The sequence below is a fragment of the Siphateles boraxobius genome, unplaced genomic scaffold (genome assembly GCF_051911475.1).
Source record: "Siphateles boraxobius isolate OS27281-9 unplaced genomic scaffold, OSU_SipBor_1 25, whole genome shotgun sequence".
Taxonomy (NCBI): Eukaryota; Metazoa; Chordata; class Actinopteri; order Cypriniformes; family Leuciscidae; genus Siphateles; species Siphateles boraxobius.
Window position 1 is genome coordinate 22076090 of NW_027508866.1, and position 27968 is coordinate 22104057.

At 38.8% G+C, this 27968-nt stretch overlaps 1 protein-coding gene across 1 annotated transcript; it reads left to right on the forward strand.

Annotated features, from left to right (window-relative positions):
* Positions 1–388: 388 nt before the first annotated feature.
* On the forward strand, positions 389–27843 carry smc5 (structural maintenance of chromosomes 5). Its single transcript, XM_077243200.1, is given in 25 exon segments — positions 389–638; positions 711–852; positions 1907–1959; positions 2064–2226; positions 10345–10479; positions 10576–10716; positions 11439–11600; positions 11691–11762; positions 13019–13274; positions 13462–13553; positions 13555–13626; positions 13718–13831; positions 14678–14772; positions 14861–14993; positions 15853–16026; positions 16605–16774; positions 16967–17090; positions 17166–17288; positions 18070–18198; positions 18287–18382; positions 19905–20009; positions 20087–20206; positions 25315–25494; positions 27399–27494; positions 27578–27843. Coding segments are annotated over 25 exon segments (3240 nt in total). The 5' UTR covers positions 389–477; the 3' UTR covers positions 27710–27843.
* Positions 27844–27968: the final 125 nt, after the last annotated feature.

The window sequence follows — 27968 nt, forward strand, 5'->3', positions numbered from 1 at the left end:
ACACACACACACACACACACACACACACACACACACACACACACCAGAAAGCATTGAACGAACATTCTGTTAACCTTACTGGAAAAAAGTTTGTTCATAACTTTGAGTTTGTTAGTATACTAAATATAGTATTTATGCGCAATATAATAAGCAAAATGCTGCACAAAGTCATATGTAAGTAGCCTACATTAAATTCAGGTCCTGCGCACAATATACACTACTACATGCTGTATAATAATAACTGGTAAGAATAGTTTGTTGGTATGCTAAATGTAGTTTATCGCAGGGTAAATCTTTACTGCCATCTAGTGCTTATTAGCAGCACAACCAACAGATAACGCATGCCCCCCACCACCACACACACCATATGACTACTGTGGGCCAATCACACGGCGACTTACTCACAACACAGGCGCGAAACGAAAGTGATGTGAGGCTGCTTGATACCAACCGTCAGTGGGATTTACGGGCAGAGAAATGGAGCTGCCGCAGAAGAGAAAACGAATAAGCCACGAATTAACCAACTCACAGCCCTCCAACCGCGAAGCGACACCGTCCACCAGCACAAATGTCCCAGCAGGAGCAGCAGGAGGGTTCGTGGAGGGCTCCATCGTCCGCATCTCCATGCACAACTTCCTGTAAGTGTCCTGTGAGTGTTGACAGATTCAGTCTGGATCATGCTTGTTAATCACGCTCATCTCTGTTCTCAGCACATACGATCACTCAGAAGTTTTCCCCGGTCCCAAACTCAACATGATTGTGGGAGCCAACGGCACGGGGAAGTCCAGCATCGTGTGCGCCATCTGCCTGGGCCTGGCCGGGAAAACAGCCGTGCTGGGCCGAGGGGACAAGGCGAGTCTCCCGAGAGCTAATGTTATCCCACAGCTCCTGTTAGGCCTCAGACATTTATTCAGATGGTAAAAGTGTCATGAACACTTCCAATCACTTAACAATAAACTCTACAACTTTCCATACACTGTAACGTTACCTCAAGTTTTGAAAGCTCACAATATGATTCTCAGATAGACTGATGTTCATGTCTATGTAGTTTGAAACACACACACACACACACACACACACACACACACACACACACACACACACACACACACACACACACACACACAGTATTCACAAATATATGTGAATGCATTTTTTTTATTTATTGTTACTTTGCAATGTTTAACAGCCAGTCAATTTTAAATGTTACATGATATAAGCAGGGATACTAATAGAAAGGGAGTATTTACATAGATGCAAATTCTATGCAATGAGGAAAACATAGAATTTTCCCTCTAATACATACTGAAATGTGGGCTCCATGAGGAATTTAATGTTTTAGATTTAATTTAACTCTAATAATGTACATTTTAAGGAATCAGTGCTTCAAAGTTTTTATGAAATCAAAATGGACCTTATTTATTTTAACGCACATTACTAGTCTTTTGATGAACAATTAATCCGTGCAAGTTAATACACGAAAAAAATTTGTCGTGGTAATCTTAAGTCAAAATCAGAAAATTGAATAGCGTTCCTTCTCTGATGACGATTGTGTTGAATATCCTTAACCACTTCCCTGAACCGTCAGTCTGCTGTGAGCGAGGGATGGAGAGGAGGTGCGCTGAAGTAAAACCCTGCCCTCTATTCAAATATTCCCTTTCACTTGGAAATATGTGAAGTCGGTTGCAATTTCCGGTTTACTGGGACTTTAATTAGCATTTAAAAAAAAAAGAAAGTATAATACTGAAAATGTTTTCCTTTGTGCATACAGTTTTCAGATTTTACATTCAGAAACACCTTATCACATACAAGGGCTATTATAATAAATAATAAATAAATAATAGTATAAAATAGCACTGTTACATACTTGTCAATAATAAATTAACGAGATGTTTTTATGTTCTAGGTTGGTCTGTATGTGAAGCGAGGGTGTAATAAAGGTTCAGTGGAAATTGAGTTGTAAGTATATATATATATATATATATATATATATATTTGTTCAATTTCCATTTTCAAAAGTCCTTGGAGAGACATAGATTAGATCATATCATCTTTGTGTCCAGATTCAGACCGAGTGGAAACTTGATAATCACCAGAGAGATCCAGGTGGAGAACAACCAGTCGTCCTGGATGCTCAATAAAAAGCACTCCAGTCAGAAGGCTGTGGAGGAGGCTGTGAAAGAGCTGCACATTCAGGTCGGCAACCTGTGTCAGTTTCTGCCACAGGTGAGTGCTCTTATTATAATGAGGAGCTTTTATTGCACTATATATATTGACAAACATGTCTGTAAAGTTTTGAAGAATTACATTGTTTTTTATATTTTTTTAAGAGGAACTAATATGCTTTTTTACATGTTCAGCTTTCTTTAGTGTAATTTTGCTGTTTGAGCATGAAAAGGTCTGCAAAAGTTACAAAGCACAAAGTCGCTCCAAAGGGAGCTATTCTCAATAGGGGCTTTCGCACCGGAGGAACTTTTTCATTGTTCCTAGAACTATTGGCGGAAGTTAACAGATTTTGGCGTGTTCGCACCACAGGAACTAGGAACGATTTTAGTTCCTGGAACTCCTTTTGGAGGAACTATTTTACCTCCTATTTCAGAGTCGGTCTAAACCAGCACTGTAGGAACTATCCGTGACGTTACTGTTCGCTGATTGGCCGAACGCATGCGAAACACCAGCACCCGCCATTTTTAAAAAGGCTGTGTAAACACACACATTATAGCATATATATTTACTCCACAAAGTAACTCTACGAACATGGAAAACAGTGATAGATGGACCTCTTAACCTCTTCAACTTTGAGGGGACCAAGAGGAACATGATTATGAATTTCTGCTCAGCTAGCAACACTAGAGATCAACCACATGGCATACGCTACTAACTTTTCATTACTGTCTACTTTCTACGTATAATAGTTCAATAGAATGCGATCAGGCTCTGGTGTTCTCTGCGCCATATAAAGGTCTGTCGCGCTGTCAAAATAAATGCCACAACAAGCACGACTTACGCCACTTCAGAGTTCCTACTGCCGGTGCGAATGCAACCAGAAAACATTCTTATGGGAACCATCAGTTCTCGGGGAACCACCCTGGTGGCTAGTTCCTATAACAAAGTTCCTAGAACTATCCGGTGCGAAAGCCCCTTATATCAGTGTGCACCAGAGATGGAAACTCGAGTCACACTTAAGTCGCAAAATAATAGGGGTGCTCCGATCAGGATTTTTGGGGCCGATCACCGATCCCTGATTACTGGAAGCTAGGGCTGGATGATTAATCCAAAAATAATCGAAACCGAAATTCAGAGCCTATAACTGACGTAATTTTACCATGTCGGTTATTTCGTTTTTTTAATCCTATTAATATTTCCGCCCACTGTGTGTTAATGTACTTTCCCCTTAAAACATATTACCGCGTGTGTAGTCACGTAACTCCGCCCCGTCCACCCCTTTCACACAGCGCGTTGATCCCGGGAAATTGCCAGAACAAACACCTTCTGTGTGAACGCAAACATGACCCGGGATTGATGCCAGGTTGGGGACATAGTAACATTGCCGTGTTCAGTCCCGGAACGCGCGCTGTGTGAACAAAAGCCATAATCAATGCCGTGTCGTAATGATGGCGCTAAGCCGGGATCGTTCGCCAGCATGAAATGGTTCGTAATGCGCTAGTTTATGAACGAATCAGAGAAAAAAAATGCACAAGCGTGGTTTCTCGAGAGAAATCGCAGCTCATAAGCAAACTATAGACGCCGCTGGGACATGTCACGTGTCTTTGCGGGTTGTGTGTGTCTGTGTGAACGCACTCTCTTGATTCCGGAAAATCACTGGCAGTGTGAATGAACCAAAGTCAAACGAACCCGGGTCAAATCCCGGGCCACTTTATCCGTGTATTTTCCGGAATCTCTGTGTGAAAGGGAACTCAAACACTGAGTCAACTCAGCAACAGGAGCCGCTTGTACCAAAGAAACACGCGAAAAAAGAGAGAGACTGACAAACGCCCAGCAACAAGTGCCTCCACTCCACAAAGCAGGTTTCGATAACACAAGCATTTACAAATGCTACACAATATGAAAAGGATTCGTTTTTTTAGTTTTATACAAGTTATATTTTACTTTTAAGATGGCAATATTTACAATAATTTATTTTGTTTACAAAAAGAACTATTTTCTACATTTTTAGGAAACTTTCTTTTTACATTAAAACTTAATTACTTTTTTATAAGACGTTTTTATTTCAAGCATGGTATGCTTTGTTTGATTCAATTGTTTGAAATATTTATTAAGTAAGCATTAAAAGCTATCTGTGTGTTTCCTTATTTTAGAATCACAAAGATAGGATTATGCATTCTTTCATTAAAAAAAATAACCGTGAACATATTTACAGTATAAGCCTTGCCAGTGACACATGAGAAAGATTTTTTTTTTTAAATAATCGTTCAATAATCGTAATCGAGGTAACTTGTTCGATTAATCGCGATTATGATTTTAGCCAAAATCGTCCAGCCCTAGCTGTATCACCCGATACCGATCACAGATTACAGGGTCTATTTGAAGCCTTCTATTTATCATGTAGCATTATTCATTAAACTATATTTAACATCAATGTACATTAAGTATTACAATTAACCTGTTAAGTGTCACCCCCCTTTTTTTGAATAGACATGAAAATGCACATTCCAAACTTAAATGGTATAGGATAAGAATTCTTTGGAATATAGACATAAAATTGGTCTTGTTTTAAAGAAGACATTTGGCAGATTTTTGTAGAAGTGAAATAAATTAAGAAAGTGAAACAGAAAAAAAGTTACAGAAGTTTGAGTTTATGAAAATGTACGATTTAAAAAATTAATTATTCATATTTTATATAAAATATATATTTTCAAAACCTGGACAACTCTTAAACTGCAAAAAAATCAAAGCCAAAAATCTGAACAAGTTGTGTTTCAAATTTTAGGTTGATATCTCAAGAAATGAGCTTTCAGTAAGATTTTGTTTGGGCGCAGTACCAAACTTTTTCACTAGGTCACAACCAGACTCCATTACTGCCCATATAAGGGCGCCTCCATTTCCATATGTGGTTTGAGTGATCTGAACCATCATTTTCACAATTTCCATACAATTTATAAAGTAGACATCCTATTCAGAAGTAGTTTTGGAAGTTTGGCAGATTTTGATATGAATTAGACCTTGAATAAACACATAAAAGAACACATATGTGCGTTATAGCTCGCGGCCACATCACAAATGGTGAATCTATTATTTTTTCTTTATATTTAAAACATTTTCAGACCTTTTTTTTCTAAAATAATTGAATGCTTGCCATCTTTTGAACTCTTGGCATGAAAACAAACTGGTTTCTACCCTTCTTTCATGATTTTTCATGTTCATTGCTATTTCAAAATAAAGGTCTGAACACGCCTAGGAGTATGAAAATATTCTTGTTGCAAATTAATAAATTACGGCTCCTCTGTAATTTGTTTTGAGAATCAGTAACCAAATAAGGAAACTAGAGATTGTAAGCTTTCAAATGATATATAGTTTGTCAAGATTAGTTTAGGTTTAGTATAGGTTATTACTGTTTTAAATATGTAATGGATTTGGGCCCACCGGTGGGCCCATGACACTTAAGAGGTTAAGAGAAGACAACGTATCATGAATTGACACCTGTGTATTTATTTGCAAGCAACATGTCCAGCATATTAACTTAGCATTAGCAGCCTGTGCTTGGTTATTGAGAACAGCTTAGGGCTTGACAAATACAACTTCCCTGTAGAATATAAAATAAAGAAAGATAAAAGACAGAACATATAAGTCTTTAAATTTAGCTTTAGACTACTTTAAACTAAAAACTGCAACAAAAAAGGCTATAGCCAAAATAATGTTTTAAGTCAGTCAGCCATCAGTTTTTCTAAAACACTTAAAAGGACCACAGTTAGTTAAGTGCACAGCAATAAAAGTAAATAAAAATACAACTTAAGCATCAATATTTTGGTAATTTTTTCTTTTTTTGCAAGAACCCTTGCAAAAGTATTTTAAACAGATTAAGAAAGCCACCACGGTAGGGCTGGGCGATATGGCCAAAAAAAATTATCACGATATTTTTTTTTATATCAGTCGATATCGATAATTATCACGATAAATGTCAAATCTTTGTTTCTTTCAAATTTAAAGGCAGATTTTTGCTCCTAAGGGAAAGTTGTAGAAACCAGAGCGTTAATTGTGGTTTTAAAGGGGTGATGAACTGAGAAATCAAATTTTCCTTGAGCTTTTGACATCTAAGAGGTCACCATATTATAAGAATATCCTGTAAGTTTCAGAACTGAAAACGTCCTTGTTAGTCCAATAAATGCTTTTATTGACATCAGGCTCAGCAAACGACTCGTTTTTCAAACTGGGGAACTATGACGTCAAAGAGGATAAAACACCACCCCCGCAGAAGATCAACGCCTACTTCAACCGGGCCGGTTTAGCCCCGCCCACCGATTCGCGCATTACAAGCATAGCTAAATAACATAGGCCTACCTCGTGATGACAAACCGGATCGAGCTACCGAGCAGTAAACATGCCGTTTACTAAATATTGTGCAGTGCCTGGTTGTGGAAGAAGACAGTCGCTGCATAAGCTTCCTCTGGATTCCAATAGGAATGCATGGTTAAAATTTATTTTTAATGAGGTTCCAGCTGATGTGGGTAAAACATTGTCCGTTTGTTCGCTTCATTTCGCCGAGGACTGTTTTGTAAACAAGACACAGGTCGAGACAGGATTTGCAGACCGATTAAGATTGAAAAACGGTGCTGTGCCTTCTATATTGGATCCGACAGGAATGGTGCAACACACTTATGTGAGTAAAATTTCTATAAAAACATTAAAGATAGCCTACATTAGAAGTAGCATTAACAATAACTTACCACGCTGTCACAGGCTGAAGTATCCGTTGTATTTGAGGTGTTGTTGGTTCATTGTCCTGCGATTCGGGATCGGACTCTGGGTCGAACATGTATGGGCGAATCATTCCGGTTGCCATTTTACAACATTGGAAGTTTTCAAAACAATTTCCCCCACGTGCACTGACGAGTGAGTTGAAACTCATTATTATGCAAAACTGTTATCCACTCACAGCAGTGGGCGTTTTATTCCAAGTCTTCAATGCGAGACGCCCATAAAAACCGAGCGTTTTTGAGCTAGGCTCAAAACTAGGGTAGAAAATAGCCTATTACTTATTCATTTTGATGTTTTTGAATGTAAAAACCAAGCGAACGTCATAAGTTGACCTCAGACAACAATATAATTAAAAAAAAAAAGCCACTTCATGACCCCTTTAAACTACTCTTTATTGTGAGAACATATCACGACAAACACTTACCGAACAGGTGAACATTACACAAATCTGAGGTAGAACATTCAAACATTTGTCATTTTTCCTTAAGAAAATAAATATTTGACTTGAAAAATATATTTCTTAGTTTCTGCATGTGCTAATGGGGGATATTGTTTCAAGTCTTGAAACATGTTTGTGTTGCCTAACTTTGATGGGATGTATCTTCAGCACAGTTTGCAGTGCAGGCTGCAATATTAATATTACATGTTTTGTCTCAAAATGCATATTTGACAGTGAGTTGACCGTAAATCTACATCCTAACTCAAGCTAATACTATGTTAAATTTCTGTTCATTAACAAAAACAGGTTACATTTTTGTGGACTGTTTGAGTTTTATTAAAATTAACCATTGGTCATCCAGTATCATGCATTTAGATCATGATAACCACAGATAAAACCAGGCATAGCCTATAGCACATCACTATCATGGCAAAATGTAACTTTATGGTTTCCATGGTATTTGTATGAAAAACGGTAGCCTAAATAGATTATTAAATACTGTAATTATATTCCATTAGTCATTTAATACTTTGTCTACATTCGTAATATAATGCTATTCAATATGTATATCCTACATTTCATGGTGCAGTTATTACAGGCTAACGTTACAGTAAATCCATGGTAAATCGATTCAGTATCAATTCAGATTCTGACTGTATCATTTCACACAGTGTTTCTCCTGTTTGTCCTCGCCGTTTCATCTGCCTTTAAACTGGTTTAAATCACTGAGACATTTGTGTTCTTCGCTGAATTCAAACGCTTCTCACTGGATCTCGAGACAGAGACCGATCAGAGTAAACGCGTCTGCTCTCGTGAGCTCGTGCTGCGCTGTGCTGCCGTTTGGACTTTGAGCCGACCGGATAAATGGTCCGTGTGGCGCGCGGTTCAAATGAGTTTCGTTCCGACATTTATCGAACTCTTGATATCGTTTTATAGAGAAAAATCATATCGCGATAATTATCGTTATCGATTTATCGCCCAGCCCTACACCACGGTCACATCTATGGTTAGATTGATTAGTTTAGATCCAGTGAAGTCGTGTCCCACCACTGTTTCTAAGGATCGATATTGTCCCCCCACCAATTTTTGTAACATTGAGGCACGGATGTACCTAATACAAATAAATAAAACATCTCCAGTTAACTAGCAGAGCATTAATTTAGTTCGCTATTAAATAAGAAATCTAGCGCTAAAATGTATTGTTGTTTTTAACTCAAGCTGAGCGCTTGTTGCTGCGGTGATCGGTGTCATGGATACAGCGTTTTCTGTGGCTCGCGCGCAGTCTTCACTCGGACGCGCGCTTCAATCTATCGTCGTTGTGGAGACTCATTCATTCCGGCGAAATCACAAAATAAAAAGCACACAAACGTGTCCCTGCTTGATATACTGTTTTGATGAGAGAAAAAAAACTATTTGAGTGCGGAGAACCCGCAACCTCTCTGACACGCTTGGCAAAGGATCTACCGCTAGACCATTTAAGAAGTCAAACATAGTTTGCGGATCGATGGGTTTATTTACGGGTTGAACGGAGAGGCTGCACAGTTTGACAAGCGGGCAGCGGCATGGTACAAACATTACAGATTAATTGCTAATGAATTGTCTTTTTCACACACCTTGTAGAATTGCCAGACCGGTTAAGCCATTTTTTACCAAGGCATAAAAAATTGTCTCGCGAGTTTTGCATCATCTGATCGGCTTTTCTTGATCGGCCTTTATAGAGACCGCCGATCAAACATCCCAAAGCAATTATCGGCCGATTATGATCGGCGACCGATCAATCGGAGCACCCTTACAAAATAATTACTTTATTTAATTTTGACTTGTGAGCCAATGACTCGAGACTTGACATGGACTTGAAGACAGAGACTCATGAAAAACACAAGCAGCATGAAACACCTCATTTTACTATTCATTTCTCATTCATTCATTACATGCAGCAGCAAAAATCACAATTCATCTCTAAACACACCAAGCCAGTGTTATTATATATGTGTGTGATGCATCTGAAGGCAGTGCTGTTATATAAATGAATAATTAGCCACGATAATATAGCCACGACCTACCTTGTGATCATTCTTGTAATTTTTAATTTGAAAAGCAATCAATTCATCCAAAGGGACCTTTGGTGTTGCACAGCTGTCAAGAGGCTTGATTACTTACCATTTCAATAAGTACATGTTTCCATGTCCTTTTCCCCAAGTATTCACTGGCTTATGCTTCAATACACATTTTATGACCTTGTTCGACTTCAATGCTTGAGAAAACTACATTACCCATCATTACTTGAGAACTACTGTGCTTAAATGCACAGCATTATTTTTTTCTCGTTGTGACTGTCGCTGAATTCCAAATTATATATCTAATATATATTGTGTGTTTTAAATGAATTATTTAAACAATACTTGATGTGCTTTATTGGACAATTTTGAAGTAGAAGTAATCAGTTTTGATATTTCAAAACTCTTTAATTACAATAACTAGCTGAAAGAACTATTGCTAAAATAGAACAAAAACTTGACTTGAACTTGGACCCCAAAGACTTGTGAACATGTTTGGTAAGCACTGTTTCTGAACTCCCTGAAACGCCTTCATTGTAGTCTTGAGTTTTCTTCCAGGAACGAACACGTCACCAATATTCCTCATTTAAATAATTCCATCCCAAGGCATACGCTGAATAAAGGGACGAGGCCTGGTTGAGTAAGTTAGTGGTGTTGAAAATGGCGGCCATGGTAAGAGGTGGGACATTTCCCAATCACACTCGAAGCAGCTGACCAATCACAACACACTGATCCAGCCGACCAATCAGAGCACAGTGTGCTTTTCAGAAGGAGGGGCTTCGTAGAGACAGGAATTAAATAGAGTGTAACTGACAGACCAGGAAGAGTGGAGCTGCAACAATGGTGAATGTGAGGAAAATAATCAGCAAAATGTCCTCTAATTTATCCTCTGCCTTTGATCTGGTATCACAGGAGAAGGTCGGTGAGTTTGCTAAGATGAGTAAGATTGAGCTTCTTGAAGCCACTGAGAAGTCTGTTGGCCCACCAGAAATGTATGAGTTTCACTGCGAGCTCAAGACATTTCGCAGCAAGGAGAGGGACCTGGAGGTGAGCACTTTTCTTGTATTGAAATACAGTATATTGTGTTTATAGTCCCGATTAGGCCTTTCATTTTACTCCATGCTGTTTGTGGTGCTTGAAAAGAATGTCTGTAAGGAGAAAGCCAACTTCCTAGAGAAGGCCAAGCAGAGGAATGAGAGGAACAAGCTGGACGTGGAACGTTACTACATGAAGAAGAGACACTTGGACAGGATCCAGATGCTAGAGAAGAAGAAACCCTGGGTGGTAAGTGTCCCATCTTACTAGGCTAAACTTTCCCAAAACCAGAGTGGAAGGTTTCTTTTGATATTGATCATAAGTCATGATTGTGCACATTCTTTGTTTCTTTTTGCTGCATTAATGCTAAAAAGCTTTCCTGAGAGAAATGAATCCTCATTATAAGTGTGGTCCTCACTCATGGTGACTGACCGCTATGGTTGGACTACACAGTGCACTGGATACTAGTCACGTCATTGGTGATAACTCCCTAATATTAATATAAGACACTTTCGGTTGTCAAATAAATAATCATTGATGACAAATACCTGGGACACCTCAGAATTTTTATAGTTGCTTGCTTTGCTTCCATATAAAGTTGCGAATTTAAAGTCGGCATGAAATAGAAGTTCTGATCTGAAAAAGGAAGTCTTTTCTTCCTTATTGCCAAATATATCAGGGTGAAACGGCTTCTGGAACAAGATCAAATGTAGGGCGGGAATTGATTTTGTCCGTGGGGAATTGATTGAATGGTTGTGGTTTGCTATTGGTGGATCTCATATGAGTGGCGGATTATTGTCCCGCCCACGTGCCTGTAAACAATACACCAATAGATGGCAATAAAAAGTCCTATTGCTCAGAGAAACCTGAACAAAGACTTGCCAAGTTTTAAGTGAAAATATGTCCTTTTGATAAAACCAAGTTTGCACTCTAAATGTATTTCTAGACTATTCTCTGTTTCCAATTTTTAGGAGTATGAAACGACACGTAAAGAGCTGGAGGCTGTGAAGAAGGACAGAGAGGAAATGAAAAGGAAGCTGAAGTCGCTGAAAGAAGCCCAGGAGCCACTGGTCAGAAAGATCCGGTCGGTGGAGAGTCAGCTGCAGCCCATCGAGCAGCAGATGAGGGAGAAGGTCAGCGCAGATCACTAACCCTTTCCAACTCTCGGTTTCATCTCCTCCTGTATATTAAATTAATGCCATTGTTTTTTGTTTTGTTTTCAGACCACCAGTATCAGAGAGGTGTCACAGAAATGTAAACAGAAACATGATCAGCTTGAACTGAGGAGTAAAGAGGTTTGTTCTGAAAGAGGTTCCTCCGCTTATGAAACATTTTAAGAGAGTGTTTTATAACAGTGGTTCTCAGCATGGTAACCACGACCCAAATTTTTAGGTCTTTGAACCAAGTATTCATTTCTCAAAAATGGTTTACACTGATGAATAAACAGTATAAAGTAAGGCTATTAAATAGCTGTCCATAACTAGTTTTTGTTAATACAACAAAGTTAGTAAGTTTGTATGAGCCACTACATTCATCAAAAATATAGAAAATTACACAAAGTAAAACTGAAGTGGTATTTTAGGTTAAGGTTACAGAAACAACAATTACCATGGTAAATACACAATATTAAAATGCAGGGCTTGACATTAATGTTTTTTCTCACCAGAAACATGTGACTAGTGGTTTTCCAAAGTTACTAGCCACTCAACATTTTTTACTGGCCACAATTTTGACATCGAGACCATGGGGGAAAACAGGAATATTAGGCTGCTGTCACTTTAAGACCTGACGCACAGATCTATTATACTGTTACACTGCTGTTTCCATCACTTAAAACATAACTGACTGTTCACGTGAATACTCACCAAGACTGCTATTTTGACATTTAGTGTGTATTTGAATGTTTAAGCACAAAAGCAGCTAAAAAGAACTCAATTTAGTACTGAGAGGCTAAATTGGGTCAAATTTCCGCACTTTGGGTGTGAGTGCAAAATCTGCGGAATTAGTGAGTGAGGAGAGGCGGGTTTGTGTGTCAGCTCGCTGTCGGAGAGATGGGAGAAGAGAAAGTGAGTAAAATTGAATTGAATAAAAGTATTCAAAGCGTTTCTGATATTTCAGTATAAAAAAAATCTATATTTTTGGCAACACAAAAGATGCCTTTTTAAAAGACTACAATTGAAAAATGTTTTAATTTAGCGGGTTGGCGGATGTTGATGTCAAGCCCTGCTAACATGAACTGTTGATGAAACACATGGAGACTGATCCTGATGAATAGAATGAACATGCAAATCAAGACAATGCGTTTTTCTCAGGAACTCTTTACTTAAACTGCGTCTGACTGAAGAGTCAACGGCTTTTACGCATGTCTTTCAAAATAAAAGTCCCGCATTACTAAAACATTTGGAATTATGTTTGTTGTTGTTTCTTTGACTGCACACTCCACGACCCACTTTTGGGTTGAGACCCTCCGGTCGAGAAATACTGCTTTATTACACCAATTAAGACTGTATTAACACACTGACTGATCGCGGTCTCCTCTGTCAACCGCTAGGTGGATGACATCAGACAGGACCTGAGTCTGAAGCAGACGGAGGAGGTGGACCGGCAGAAGCGGATTGGACACACGCAGCTCATGATCCGAGACCTGCAGAAGGAGCTGCAGAACATGAACAGCATGGAGGACGTCACGCCTCAGATCGAGGCTGTGAACGCAGAGCTGAGGACCATCCAGGAAGAAAAAGCAAAAATGGAGGGCGAGAGTTTGGACCTGCGCAGAGATAAAGACGAAGCTTATGGAGAATTTATACGTAATATTTAATAGAAAAAAAAAACATACAAATGTGTTGTATAAACAGGAAATTATAATTGAAGTTATAATGGTGTTATATCTTTGCCTGTAGTGGAGAAACCACAAGAATTTAGCATATCAATTCCATCAGTTCATCATACTTATGTCTTGTATTTATGTTTAGTTTATTGGTTGTTGTTTTGAAGGTTTGCAGAATCGTCTGAGGAGCCTGGAGGACATGATGAAGGTGAAAGAGGAAATGCTGCGCAGACGTTTTCGTGACACGTACACTGCCCTGTACACTACACATGTGGCTGAGGAATAACCGTGAGCGTTTTGAAGGAAATGTCCACGAACCCATGATGCTGGTGGTGAGAGCACAGCGGCTCATTCACTTGCTGTTTTCTGGACATGGCTGTTCAAGCAGATTAGTTTGATGTTCTCGCAATTTTTTTTTGGCAGATAAATGTCCGTGATACTCGGCACGCAAAATACATTGAGAGTCACATCCCTCTAAACGACTTAAGAGCCTTCGTCTTTCAGAGACAGCAGGACATGGAGAAGTTCATGGAAGAGGTGAGAAGCTCCGCATGTAGTACTTAGAATAAAGCGGACACAATAAGTATCTTTTTTTCATTTAAAAAAATTAGGGGTGTGCGATATGACTAATTTTATTTCACGATAACAATATATATATATATCACAATATAGTTGTTTTTGCTTTAGATAAGGTTATCTATCATCTATCATAATACTTGTCACCATTTTCCATATGACAAAAAAATAATACTAGAAAAGTAAAAAAAGCTCAAGCTTATTGAAGACTAGTAAACGGTGATAAAGAATATGCAAAGAAAACAAACTACAATAGAACAAAGACACAAATGAAATGGACCAACCTGAAATTGTATAATCAAATGTATAAAAAATGCATAGTCTTTACTGTGTAAATTGAAACTATATTTTTTCTTATTAAAGTGATTCAGTCAAGAGCAGTGAGAGATTTTCTCACTTTTGTTTCTGTTAGAGTAACATTATAACTACAGCAGGTAAATTTGGATGCTGTCACTTTAAGACCAATAAGTCCAAAATATCTACCGATTGACAAATTTCTACGAGTTAATCGTGTCAATTGGTATATCGCCCACCCCTACAACAAAAGGTCAGTGGAGGAAAAAATGGTGATTGCTCACCATGAACAATTTTCTGTTCATTTTATATGAAGTTTGTAAATGTTTGAAACCCTGTTACAAAAATTCACCATGTCTATTTACAGTTTAAAGTCTTAATTTATGTGATATGAATTGACACAATTGATGTTATTTTCTAGCAATAAACAAAATATAATGCAATAAAATAATAGCATAATAAACATCTATAATAGAGGTAGCAAAATCAGTAAGATGTGTCATGTTTTCTCAGGTGCGAGACTCACAGAAGCTACGAGTCAACAGTGTCATCGCTCCTACAGAGTCCTGCTCGAACAGACCACCATCACGACCACTCGAGACTCTAAAGTAGCACCTTCTTCTTGACCTGCTGTACTAATACATCTTATTCAGTTCATTTTTAGCACATGCATTTATGTATTTTATTTTTTGGCAGGCATTATGGCTTCTTCTCGTACTTGCGTGAGCTGTTTGATGCTCCTGAGGAAGTCATGAGTTACTTGTGCCATCAATACAAAGTCAATGATGTACCTGTAGGAACAGAGAAGACCAAGAATATGATTGAGAAGGTGGGTCCTCCTTCATTCACCTGGGACGCCACCTAAAACCCTAATAGACATCATGTATTTGGCAGAAGATGCAAGCTTAGGGCCCTATGGTTTCCGTGTTGTAGAAAATGTGGACGGAATTCACTGTTAAATTTCAGCCAGTTTTGGATAAATAAATCAAAAGTAGGGCTGTACACTTATTATTGATTAATGTCTAAATTTGAAAGCTCAAAAGCTATTGAATCAGCAGTCTGCATGTGTCTGTGTGAATGAGCATCACAGTTTCATCTACTACACACACACTGAAGCATTTTCTGTGTTTTCACAGCATTTATGTTTTCATCCAGCGTCTTCCATCTCACTCTATGGGGGCATGAAAACATGAACATAAATTTGTTTTAAATTATAAAGCGGAATCCAGAAAACGTAAAACCGATTGCACAGAATTTCAGAATCTTTTGGTTAAAATTGATTCAGTTTTAAAAGTTTTAATTGATTTGACATGCTTTTTGATTATTAAATGAAAATGAATTAAAATGGAAAACACAGAATTTAGGAAAAATAAAACTAATTTCATATGGTCCTACGAGCTTTTCCTGGTATTTTTCTGTGGCAGGTAAAAGGCGAAGAACCACCATCAATGCCTTCCATGTCAAACTTTAATGACTATTAGACTTCTTTTACTGGACTGCAATGTTCTTAATGTAAATGTAATGTAACGGTTTTATTCAGAAATGTGTTTGTATTTAAAAAAGTATCACCTGAATGCAAGTGCAAGATAGAATTTCTATCTTGTATTAACCTGAAATGTCTTATATAGTTTTTTGTTAATTGAAAATAGCTTTGTTGCCGACATAAATAGATAAACATTCTTTTGCAGGTGATCAAAGAGGTTCAGTTGAGGATGATCTACACAGCGGAGGAGAAGTACACCGTGAAGAAGTCCTTCTACTCTAATAACGTGGTCTCCAGTAACTCGGCCCTGCGGCCCTCACAGTTCCTCACCACAGCCGTGGATGCAGACGAGAGACGCCACCTGGAGGAGCAGATGAGAGTGAGAGAGGGAATATTCTAAAAATGTGCATTAAAAAATGTGCTTAATTTAGGTGGATACATTTTTTTTTTTTATCAGATAAGAAGACAACTATGATAGAAACACATTTACTGAATAAATCCCTTGATGTGCAACAAAAAAACCCATGTGATTTTGCCTCAACAGTGGATGTGATTGGATAATGACTAACCAGCGGACCAATCGCATCACAGCCATTTCAAATGTTGGTTTGGTTGCTCTGAAATGCCTGAGCCAAAGTCTGTCATCAGAATGATTTGGTTTAATTCCCTCCCAGAAGCGTCTCGCATGATTGTGTTCCCAAACACCAGCATCCGAACGCAAGAGAACATGACATACGTTATATTGTTTACATTCCAATTTTCCAATTTTTTTATTCCAATTTTACGTGTAAGTTAAGTTGATAGACTTTGATAGGAGAAACAGCTCTTGTCACCACTGATTTAAACGCTGCCGCAGGTTGGAGTATATATTGATTTAGTTGGTGAAATGTTGGTTTTCATTAAATCATTAAGAAATAGCTTTAGGGGGCTGAAACATGTTGTACATCTCGTTGACAGGCAGCAGAGCGGCAGGTGCAGAGAATTGATGAACGGATGGCAGCCATTCGTGAGCAACAAGCTCGACTAGAGAGACGTGATAATGAGCTGCGTGCTAAGAAGAAGAAACTGTCTGAGCAGAAAGGCAAGAAGAGACAACTGGAGCAGAAAATCAGTACAAAACAGGACAGGTACCTACTGCCAAAACCACTCATGCGTTTTTCTTCTTTTATATGAGTAGTGGTGTTTGCTAAGGCGAGCGTCTCATTGCTACTGCTCAAACTTTGGGTGAAGGGTTTGTTCAAATCAAACTTTCTCATCCCACACTCTGTTACAGACATGAACAATACCTTTTTTACTTTTGTCTTTTTCTCTCTGTGTAGCTTGAGGCAGATGGAGCAGAGTGAGATCAACTTGCAGACAATTGAAGAGGAAACGAATGCAAAGATCGCTGCTGTTAACAACAAGAAAGTTGCCATAATGCAGGAGTATTTGAGTCACATGCAGGTGTGTTTGTGCTCTCTGCATGTTGGTTTCTACGCTCTGATGTTCTTTGTCTCATGACTGTGTGTGTGTGTGTAGATGAAGGCCAGGTTGAGTATGGAGAAGGTGTACTTGGCTCTCCAGAGCGCCGGTCTCTCCGCTGAGAAAACCAAACTGGAGACGGACTGCAGGGACGGTTCATCTGAACTCAAGCGAGCAGAGGTCAGACCCGTCTCACTTCTAACATGTCTTCCAAACAAATGTGATGTTGAACAAAGAAATTAAGGAATATAAAAGTATATAAACTGTGCTACTGCTCCATTGTTTTTTATGTTTGACCGCTGCGCTCACGTCTTTTGTGCTCAGGTTAAAAGAATTTCAACTTAACCACAAAACATGTTGTATAAATGGCCCCTTTATTTTCAGGTAGAAAATTTGAATTATTGAGGATAATAGGCATCATTTTAAGGATGCACGATATATCGGCTTATATTTGTTAATTTTTCATGTAATCGTTATTGGCCCAATAAGAAATTTTGGCGGATATATTAAAGCCGATAGATAATTTCCTTCAGCTGAGACACTTCAGATGTGCACTGTTCGTTGTGATGGTTTTGAATTGCTTGAAATATGATTGGAATTACTTCAAAAAAGGAAAATAGAGTAAAGTGTAAACACGTGCAGCGCAAGTCTGTCATACAGGCTACATAGAATTATGAGAACATCATTATAATTGTGTGCTTGGGACAAGGATTTTAATGGTGAGACTTTTGTTTTTGGAATCAGGCTCTCAAAAGATGTTTCATAATTTGGATTTAGATTTATTGGCTAATATATATTGGTTATCGGTATAGCTTTCAAAATAACAAATTATCCGTATCGGACAGAATTTTCATATCGGTGCATTCCTAGTTGATTTTGATTTCGTTAATGAAAACTTCCTGACCCACTGATGAATGGTGCCCAGTAAGACCCCAGAACATGTGTCTGTGTGTCTGCACAGGTGGCATATACCAAGCTGGACCAGATAAAGAACAATCTGCTGAACACATGCAAGACCCTGATGAGGAGGGCCAGCGAGATCTGTAACATGATCCCTGGAGAGACGGCGGTCCCAGAGGAACTACATGCAGTGAGCTCCATCTACCTCAGACACCTGTCCTCCATTCTGTGTTTAACTCATTATTTCACAACATTATGTGTGTGTGGTTTCCTTCCAGGCCTTCAGCCAGTTGCCTGATACACTGGATGAGATTGATGCCATGTTGAATGAAGAGAAGACCAGAGCGGAGTGCTTCACCGGCCTCAGTGATGCTGTGAGAACGACACATCAGCTCATTCACACTCTGCCTAACCTCTGCCTTTAAAAATTTTACTAACCAGTCCTAACTTCAAGTCACACTGGAAGTCTTGAAAAGAGGAACCGTTCTGAATAAGAATAGTTTCTTGATTTCCAACATGACATATATGATGGCCTAAAGAGCTCTAATGGCCTAATATTTTCCTCAATATTTGACCGTTTTGGGATCATCAATATCCTCTGATAACCATGTACATCTTGCAAATGAACAGAATTTCAATTCCAAATTGTTCTTGCAGCCTAATTGATTGAAAATATGCAATTTCTGATGGCAATTTCCCCCCAAATGCATCTCAGTTGCTATAATTAAATTGAATTAGCATATTATGTAATGGTTGACCGAGTGATCACCAAGGCGAATATATAGAGTGCAACGGTCGGATTCTGGAAGTAAAAACTATTATTAATTTTCTCCATTGGGAAATAGATTTTTAATGATAACTTAACTCCTACTGTGAGCTATGAGGTTGTTAATCGATGGAATTTACTTTCTGTTAAAGCGTCAGCCAACATTATTTTAAAATAATTGTTTAACAGCTAAATGTGTGCTGAAAACTACATTACCCATGATGCTGCACTGCAAATGACGTGATCTAGTCTCCATATGCCCTCAAAATACTTAAAATATTTGTTTTTATATAATCAACATTTTTAAATTAGTAGTTTTATATTTCTGCCTTGTTTTTAATCTGATTATGCTGTTCGCAAGGCTTCATGGGATTGTAGTTCTTTCCTTCACTAAATCTGTGTAAGTTAACAATCTTGTATTTTTGTCAGATTTTCAAATACTTTTTTGCTTCATCAAAGTTTGTAATGTTGTGATTCTCCTCGCAGCTGATTGGCTTGGCTTATAATGCTTTAACAAAGACTATTGGATTAATCCCTATGGATTTTGCAGAACCAGCGGCACTGAATGTTTTTGGCCGGTGTGTCAAAAGCGGGACTTTTATTTTGAAAGTGCTGAGAACCCATTGCCTGATCTCCCATTCAACGTCTTCATAAGTTTACTGTCTTTGTTTGACAGATCTGTCTAATAAATTACGAGCTGTTAAACAGAACGTAAACGGTATACAAAGAAATATTTGTCTTTCTATTATAAGTAATTAACTGGCCAACGGTATAATACTTTCTAATCCACTGTCTGCATCCAGCAAATACACATTTATATGATTGAAACAAGTCTTTGAATACCTAATTATTATTTAATTCCACGAACCTTGCGACCTTTGATGAATCCAGCTGTCAGATCCTCTGAAGTGTGCATTTGTAGCCTACATGAAACCCCTCAAATTATAATCAAACCTCTCTGATGCACTTAATTGCCCAGTATCTCATTCTGAGTGTAGTCTTCCATAGCGAACCACTTCCTAGCTGGAGTTAGCAGTATACATACTTCCATATTTTCAATTCTAATGAAGAGGAGAAGGGCTGTTGTTGATTCCTACCCTGTTTGATGCGCTGCTGGTCTTGACTCTCAGGTGGTGGAGGAATATAACCGACGCGAGCAGGAGATTCAGAACATGGAGAAGGAGCTGGACGACAAGACCAACGATCTGACCACTTACCGACGAAACATCGCTGAGGTGCGTCCCACCTCACACAAACATCCTCATCATGCAAACAGATGAAGAGTAACCAAACACGTTGATGTGTTTTCCAGGCGAAAGAGCGCTGGCTGAATCCTCTGAAGCTGCTGGTGGATCAGATCAACGAGCGCTTCAGTGATTTCTTCCGCTCTATGCAGTGCGCTGGAGAGGTGGATCTGCACTCGGAGAATGAGGTGAGGACACGTTCTCCACTTTTCAACAGTATCACCAACCATCATTGGCTCTGAAGTTCTCACACACTTTCATTACGCAACAGCTGATCAATACTCTGTCATGTGAGACTTCTGTTCTGTTGAATGATGTTATTTTGGTGGCTGTATTTTGTATTGCAGTAATTGCGATTGTAAAGGTCTGTTCACATTTCTCTGGCAGAAGCCAACCGACAGCAAGACACCTTGTCGGGTTCTGTCACATCAACGTTACCCCTGTTGGCCGCTGTTGGTGTTGGTTGATGCTTTCTTGCCGGGTTGTATGTAGTTTTTGCAACACTAGTGGCACCCAGGACTTGGTGGTGCATAGAGTTTGTACGATAATATAAATATAAATTTTATAATTGATATAGGATATGGCAATACCATTTATACACAGTAGTTTGAAATGAAGAGCACATCTGAAAAATAGCGGAGGACACAGAGTGAGCTGCTGCACGGAAAGTGCATAATCCAAGTGCATTGACCTTAACATGAGACATGTTTTATATTAAAGGCACAATATGTGTAAAAAAAAAATTCTGATTTAAATATCCCAAAACTACTAGAACAGTATTATATATTTTGTTGACCTGTGTACTTACATTATCCTTTGTTACACTCAAATGCATGTTGTATGATTGTTTTGGCCAAGTAAAACAGCGCTGCGTTACCGAACAATTAAAAAAAATATATTTTTTTTAAATTTTATTTATTTATCAGGGACAATGCACAAAATACATTTATCTTGCAAAAAGATGTTTTGTGCCAGTTAGCCGAAGCTAATTTTCATCCGCAGTCCCCGGGCAGGTGCACACAATTTTTAAAACATTACATTACAAAACCACTATCAATAGTAATAATAATGGCAAATAGGCTACATATAATATTAGTCAACGAAGGTCATATAAAAACGGATGTTCAAAATGAGAGAACATAATCAAAAGACCATCTCTACCCATAATATATACATTAAATATGCTGATGCTGACACAGCTGGTTCTCAAGGATATATTTCTTTAAGTTTTGAGAAAAATGGTTCAGATCTATAGACAGCTTTAAACTGTTGGGGAGTTGGTTCCATTGTTTAATGATTTTAAATGAATAAGCTGTCTGTGCAAAGGCGGAGGATCTTTTCGGGATAGCAAGATTTCTGTGAACAGTGGATCGGGATGTTCGGTTCATTTGTTCCGAATAAAGTTTCATGAATTTTTTCATTGAGGGTGGAGCAAGGTTATTAATAATTTTTAAAACAGTTCTCAAATTTGTAAATTGAATTAGGGAATGAAAACTTAATACTTTGTATTTATGTAAAATATTGCAATTATGATAGCGAGGGGCTTTTCTGTCAAGCACCTTTAACGCCTGATTATAGACTGATCTGAGCGGTTTAAGTGTGGTCTCGTCAGCCTGAGACCAACAGGACAAATAATAAGTGATGTGAGAAGACATCATGGCATTAAAATACATGAAAGATGCCTCAATTGTCAAACTATTCCTAATATGTTTAAAAATAGAAATAGTATATTTAATGGAATTAGACATTATTTTTAATGTTTTTTAAAACTTAACGTTTGATCTAGATGGACACCTAAATATTCAGTCTCTGTCACGATGGTAATTTTTTGCCCATTAAAATAGATGTTAGGCATATCTTTTACTTTGTTTGACTTAGCGAAAAACATTCCAACAGTTTTTTTTAGTATTTAGTGTTAAGCAAGAAGTTTTTAGCCAATTACTTATTTTGTACAAAGTATAAATACAAAGTATAGCTGAGGACAATTTAGTGGCTACTTGCTCCATATCCCTCCCATGTGTGTAGATGACAGCATCATCTGCATACATGATGATGTCTACGCCCTTGCACACAGCCGGGAGATCATTAATGTAAATACTGAACAACAAGGGTCCCAGAATTGATCCTTGCGGGACCCCAGTTGTGCTTGGCTTCAGAGTGGACAACACATTTTTTACCCTCACACAATGCATCCGATTTGCAAGATATGATTGTATCCAATGCAATGTCTCTATAGACAGATTATACTTAGAAATCTTAGACAGGAGGACACTGTGGTTTACCGTGTCAAATGCTTTTCGTAAGTCCAAAAACACGGCACCCACCGTGCCCCCTCCGTCCAAGCTGGCCTTTATATTTTCCATCAGATAGCAGCAGGCTGCGTCGGTGGAATGATTGCATCTAAAGCCGAACTGCATGGGGTGCAACAAATTGTTACGGTCGAAGTGATCGGTTAGCTGCTCTATAATGGCTTTCTCGAGAATTTTAGATACTACAGGCATTATGCTAATAGGCCTGTAGTTGCTTATTTCATTTTTACCTCCAGATTTGTATATTGGGATTATAACTGCAGTTTTAAAGACACTGGGAAAGATACTCTCATCAACAGATTCACTGGACATGTCAAAATACACAGTTAATAAACTGGTACATCAGAACGGGAGAATGATGATGCTTTTTTCAAAGTATTGAAGAGTCCATTGTAGCACGTACCATTTCTAAGCCTCGTTCACTTTGACATGTTCATGAACTGTTTAAATGCAGTAAATTTTGGCTTGCACTCCTGTAGCCGAAGCTGAATGTCCTCTCCCATGTAATGCATCAGTTATGGACCCAAAGCGGTTAAACACCAGGGGTGGACTGGCCATCGGGAAGACCGGGCACTTTCCCGGTGCGCTGATGTGCTTTTTGGGCCAATACATCTCATATAGGGCCCTATAATTTCCGCGATCACGGAATCGCGGAATTGCCAAATTAACGCGGAATCTAGTGTTAATGTGGAATTTTACATATTTGGAATGAAATTGTTTTTGTGTGGGAGAAGAACGTATGTCTGGGGAGAATGCAGACCGGGGGAAGCAAATCTGGGTGACACAACCCCTCCTGTCATTTCAGCTGCCGTCTCTCCTTTCAAAACAATGAAAGCATGGCGAAGCGGCTGTCCACGCTCTGCTTTCGTCGGCGAAAAAGTTAAGAAACTTGACGCTAAGCCCTCAGTTGCATTTCCTTTCCCTGCTTACCCTCCGTCTCTGTCACTCACGCGTCTCTCTCACATACACACACACACACACAACTCCTCCCCTCCGTGCACTGGACAAAAGCGAAGCGAACTCTGCGAGCGACACTGCGTGAGTGAGACCGAGTGTGTCCGAGAGCGCACTCGATAGTGCGCGAGAGAGACGACGAGTGTGCCTGAAAGCGTGCTTTACAGTGCGCGAGAGAGAGACTGAGTGTGACTTTTATTTAAACTTATAGAAACTAATATAATTTATTTTACTGGACAATTTAAAGCTCATAACCGTTGATATTTTGTTGTTACCTGAAATACTTCGAGTGTAGTGTTTGCATCATGCAGTAACGTTATTTGTCCTGAGAAGTAAATGTGATGTTTGTTACCTCAATAAATTTAAGGTCATTCCTGTTTTATTTGTGTACATTTTAATCATTAACATTAAAAGCACACTCTTTTTACGACTAAAATAACAGTAAAGGGTAAAAAAAAACTGAATTCCCCAAAATTAAAACGGAATTTGGGAAAAAGTAAAACGGAATTTGGAAAAAAATAAAACGGATTTTAAATGGCCCTACTCATACTTTAATTTTTTTTTATATATTATATACATGTTTTTTTTTTCTCACAGACCGGCCCATGAAACGCGTAGATCAGCGGCCCATTGGTTCTTTTTTTGATTGACACTGGGCTGGCCCAATCACATCTTTAAACACCTCCCCCTCTGGGCTCTCAGCCAGCGTGCAGTGTCAGTGTGTATCTGTCAAAATAGTCAGAGAGATGGAGAAGAAACGCAAGGAATGTGCAGAGAAATAGCGTGGAAAAAAAGAAACAGGACCTTCAAGTGTCTGATGAGGATAGTGCGGAGGATCAGGAGAGAATGAGTGAGTGTAGAGAACTGTGGTAAGCAGAACTAGGCTACTTTCAGAACACTTAGGCTATATTGTGTTCCTGAGTGTAGGAACCCATTACCCAGTTACGCAATATTTCCACATCTGCATAGTTGACGATTACGCATTTTACTAGAATTGTAATGAGACGCCTTTGTAAACCATGTTTTCTGCCAAAATAAAAGCTCAACGCAGTTTCCGTCAAAAATAAAAGATCATGTGTTTATCTCTTTCAAATATAGAAATTAGTACAAAAGTAATTATGAAAGTTTCTTTTATTTTTCAGTGCATTTGTTTTACAACATGGCTATTACTGTCATGGGATTAATATAACTATTATTATGTAGTAGTGTAATGTAGACAGACACAGTATCAAAACTAAAAGAGATTTGAGTTTTTCTTTGTTCAATTTGCACACTGATTATGGGTTGGAGCTCTTAATTCTTAACTCTCAAAGTGCACCAGATTGATGAATTTAACATTAAAAAGCACACCTTTTTTTTTTTTTTACGGGGGAGCATGACCCCTGAACCCAGAGAGGGACAGAGGTCCACTCACCACAGATTTACCAAAAATCCTGTGGGAAACACTGGTATTGCTATACTAATGCAGCTTATAACTTGTTTTAGGATTCATCTCTGTGGAGTATAGTTCAATTGTATTTTATAATTAGTTGTTTAGTCTGTTAACTCTTACTCATTCCTACTCGCTCATTACATAGTATTAGTGTTTTTAAGGAATAGGAGTTGGTATACATGTTCAATGGCGTGCAAAGATCGGTTGTGTTTATGATCATATGTAGTGGGCCGGTCTGGGCCAAAATGCCAGTTTTTTTTTTGTCCCAGTCCAGCCCTGTTAAACACCCTCTGGCTCCGCCTGCTACTGAAGCCACGCCCCCAAACTCTTGCTATAGGTTGAGCTAAAAAGTGATTGACAGATCTGAGCAGACCGATCTCAAGGCTCAATGTTTACACTTCTGGGGGACATAAACCCATGAGTGGCTTACTAATATTACTGTGTTGAGAGAATGCATTTTAACATGAACATGCTTCACTTTTAAGGGTACGTGGTAGCAAAGTTTCCTTTCTTTGATCGTTTGGAAAGCCTCCCTTTCAATTTGTACATAACACGGGGTGTCAGACTCTAGCAAACGTAGCATTGTGAACGTGTGTTTCAGGAGGAGTATGACAAGTACGGCATCCGCATCCAGGTGAAGTTTCGCAGTAATGCGCAGATGCACGAGCTCACGCCACACCATCAGAGCGGAGGAGAGCGCAGTGTGTCCACCATGCTGTACCTCATGGCCCTGCAGGAGCTCAACCGATGCCCCTTCAGAGTGGTGGACGAGATCAACCAGGTGAAGTTCTTTCAGATAGACCTCATGCTCCAGAGAAACAAGCGCACAGACATCTCGACAATTTTGTATGTTTCTATGGCATTGCTGTCGAACTGGATTTACTTCTTGTAGAGTTGAAGTCCCTGTAAAGTCAAAATTTGTCACACCACAGAAAAATGTGTTATTAGCCACCCAGCCAAATTTGAATAATAAAAAAAGCCGGCAAGTACATAGAATAAGTTATCAAAATGTTGAAAAAATGAGCAGTAGTCTCTGCTCTCAAACGCTGGGGGCGTGTCCGCTGGCTGCGCTGAAACCACGCCCACTCACGGGAAAGTTGCCATCATTTAGCAATACAATAGAATTTTTTTTTTTTTAAATTGCCTCTACAGGGACTTTAATGAAGGTTATAAGGATTAGCATTGTAATGTTTGAAGCGGATGTCATAACAAATGTCAGTTAGAGCAGGAAGATTTTAAAACGAGCGGTTCTTTGTTTCATGCTGTGGAAATACAAACCGGACGACAGAAGACAACGAAAAGGGCCGCGGCTACATAAGATCTAAAGGCGTATAATGATAAACGTGCACCAGACGGACACCTTTAGTCGTTCAATCAGGTCTCGGGGTTATTATAGAAACTAAAAAGAAAACTATTAACAAAATGAACTGAAATAAAATCTTAACTTGCATTCAAACTTCTTTTATTTAAAAAGCAACAATTCTCATTTCTGTTTAGTTCAACTTGTGTACTAAAATATCTAAAACTACAATACAAAAAATAAAATCTAATTCGAACTACTAATTAAAACTATAGTGGTATCTCAATAATACTAAAATAACACTGGTGTCAGTCTAGTATTGTTAAGTAAGGGATAATGTACATCTAGCTGGTTGTTATCGCAGAATAAACCCCGACAGGGTGATCTTGCATCGGTCTGAAAGCGTTTATTCTGCGATAACAACCGGCTGGATGTACATCAGTGGGGATTTCTTTAAGACTGCAAGGGAAGCTCGGCTTCCCCTATAATGTTAAAAAAGTAGACTTGATTTCCTTCTTATAGATTCCCGGAGCGCTACAGTGTTTTTCCCTGTTGAAGCCGAGCGTTCATTTGGGCGGGGCTGGACTCCGGGCTTCTGCGTGATGATTGGAGGTTTAAAGACTCCTTTTGATTGACAGCGATTTTGTTCTATAAAACGTCGCTGACGCTGAAGCTATTCGAGCTCAGTCCTGTCGCGGATTTTATAAGTGTAGTCGAAACACAAACTGCTGCAACCTGTTTCTTGGTATTTGCTTGGCAAAATTGCTAACCAATTTTCATCATAAATTGCACACAATTATACACCACATTCCTTGTTTCAGTTTAACATCATTCCCACATTTCCTCTGTCGAGTTTAATATCTTTTTTTTTTAGATCGTTTCTTCATTCATTCATTAATACAGCTTCCCCTCTTTGAAAGACCAGCAGCCGGAACTGATGTACATAATACATTATCCCGCATATTATATGGCTACTTGCCACATAAGTAAATAATTACTCATGAAATATTGATCTGAGTCAAAATGTTTTATTAGCTCTTTGAACGCAAAGCTTCCACGGAGAAAGCAGTTTCAGCTGCAATTTAAGAGATACGGTACAGTCATAACACTTATTGCACGGTATTTCACCGCATAAATAATTATGGGGATATTGATCTGAGATGAAACTAATTAAAAATCGTTCCGGTTTGTTATAATCCATTGCAGTGTTTAAAAGCAATAGTCGCAAAATGACAGCATTTGTATGAAACGAGAGAGCAAGGCCACTCTTAATCCGTATCAAATCAATTACCTTAGTAGAAGAACATCTAGTATAGTTGTGGTATTATGTTTCTCTGTTCCTCAGGTGGAGTGTGTGTGACTCTTGTGTGTGTTGTTGTGTGCAGGGGATGGACCCAGTCAACGAGAGGCGAGTGTTTGACATTGTCGTGAGAAGCGCTTGCGGTGTGAACACATCTCAGTATTTCTTCATCACTCCTAAGGTGGGTTTCCTGAATAAGGTTGTGTGTGACGTGTTCACTGATGTGCGTGTGTAACTGTGTGTGTGTGTGTGTGTGTGTTGTAGCTGCTGCAGAACCTGCAGTACGCAGAGCAGATGACCATCCTCTGTGTTCACAACGGACCCCACATGCTGCAGCCAAACAAGTGGAGAGAGAAAGCCTTCCTCAGACGCGCCAGATGCAGACACGTTTCCTGAACCTCAAGTTCTTGTTCAATTACATGTTCATATGCTGTTGATTGCTTAAATATGTGTAAACACTTTTTGAGTCCTGATGAAAGGATTTTCTGTTCAAATATATAATAAATGCAACTGCTTTTTCCTTAAAACCAGCAATGTCTAGTTTAATACCAGTGATTAGTGAGAATATTATTATTGCTTGTATTTAGGAACCACCATCCAAAATAACTAGAAATTGCCAAATTGTAGCCGCCTCCCCAGCCCAATATTTACATTT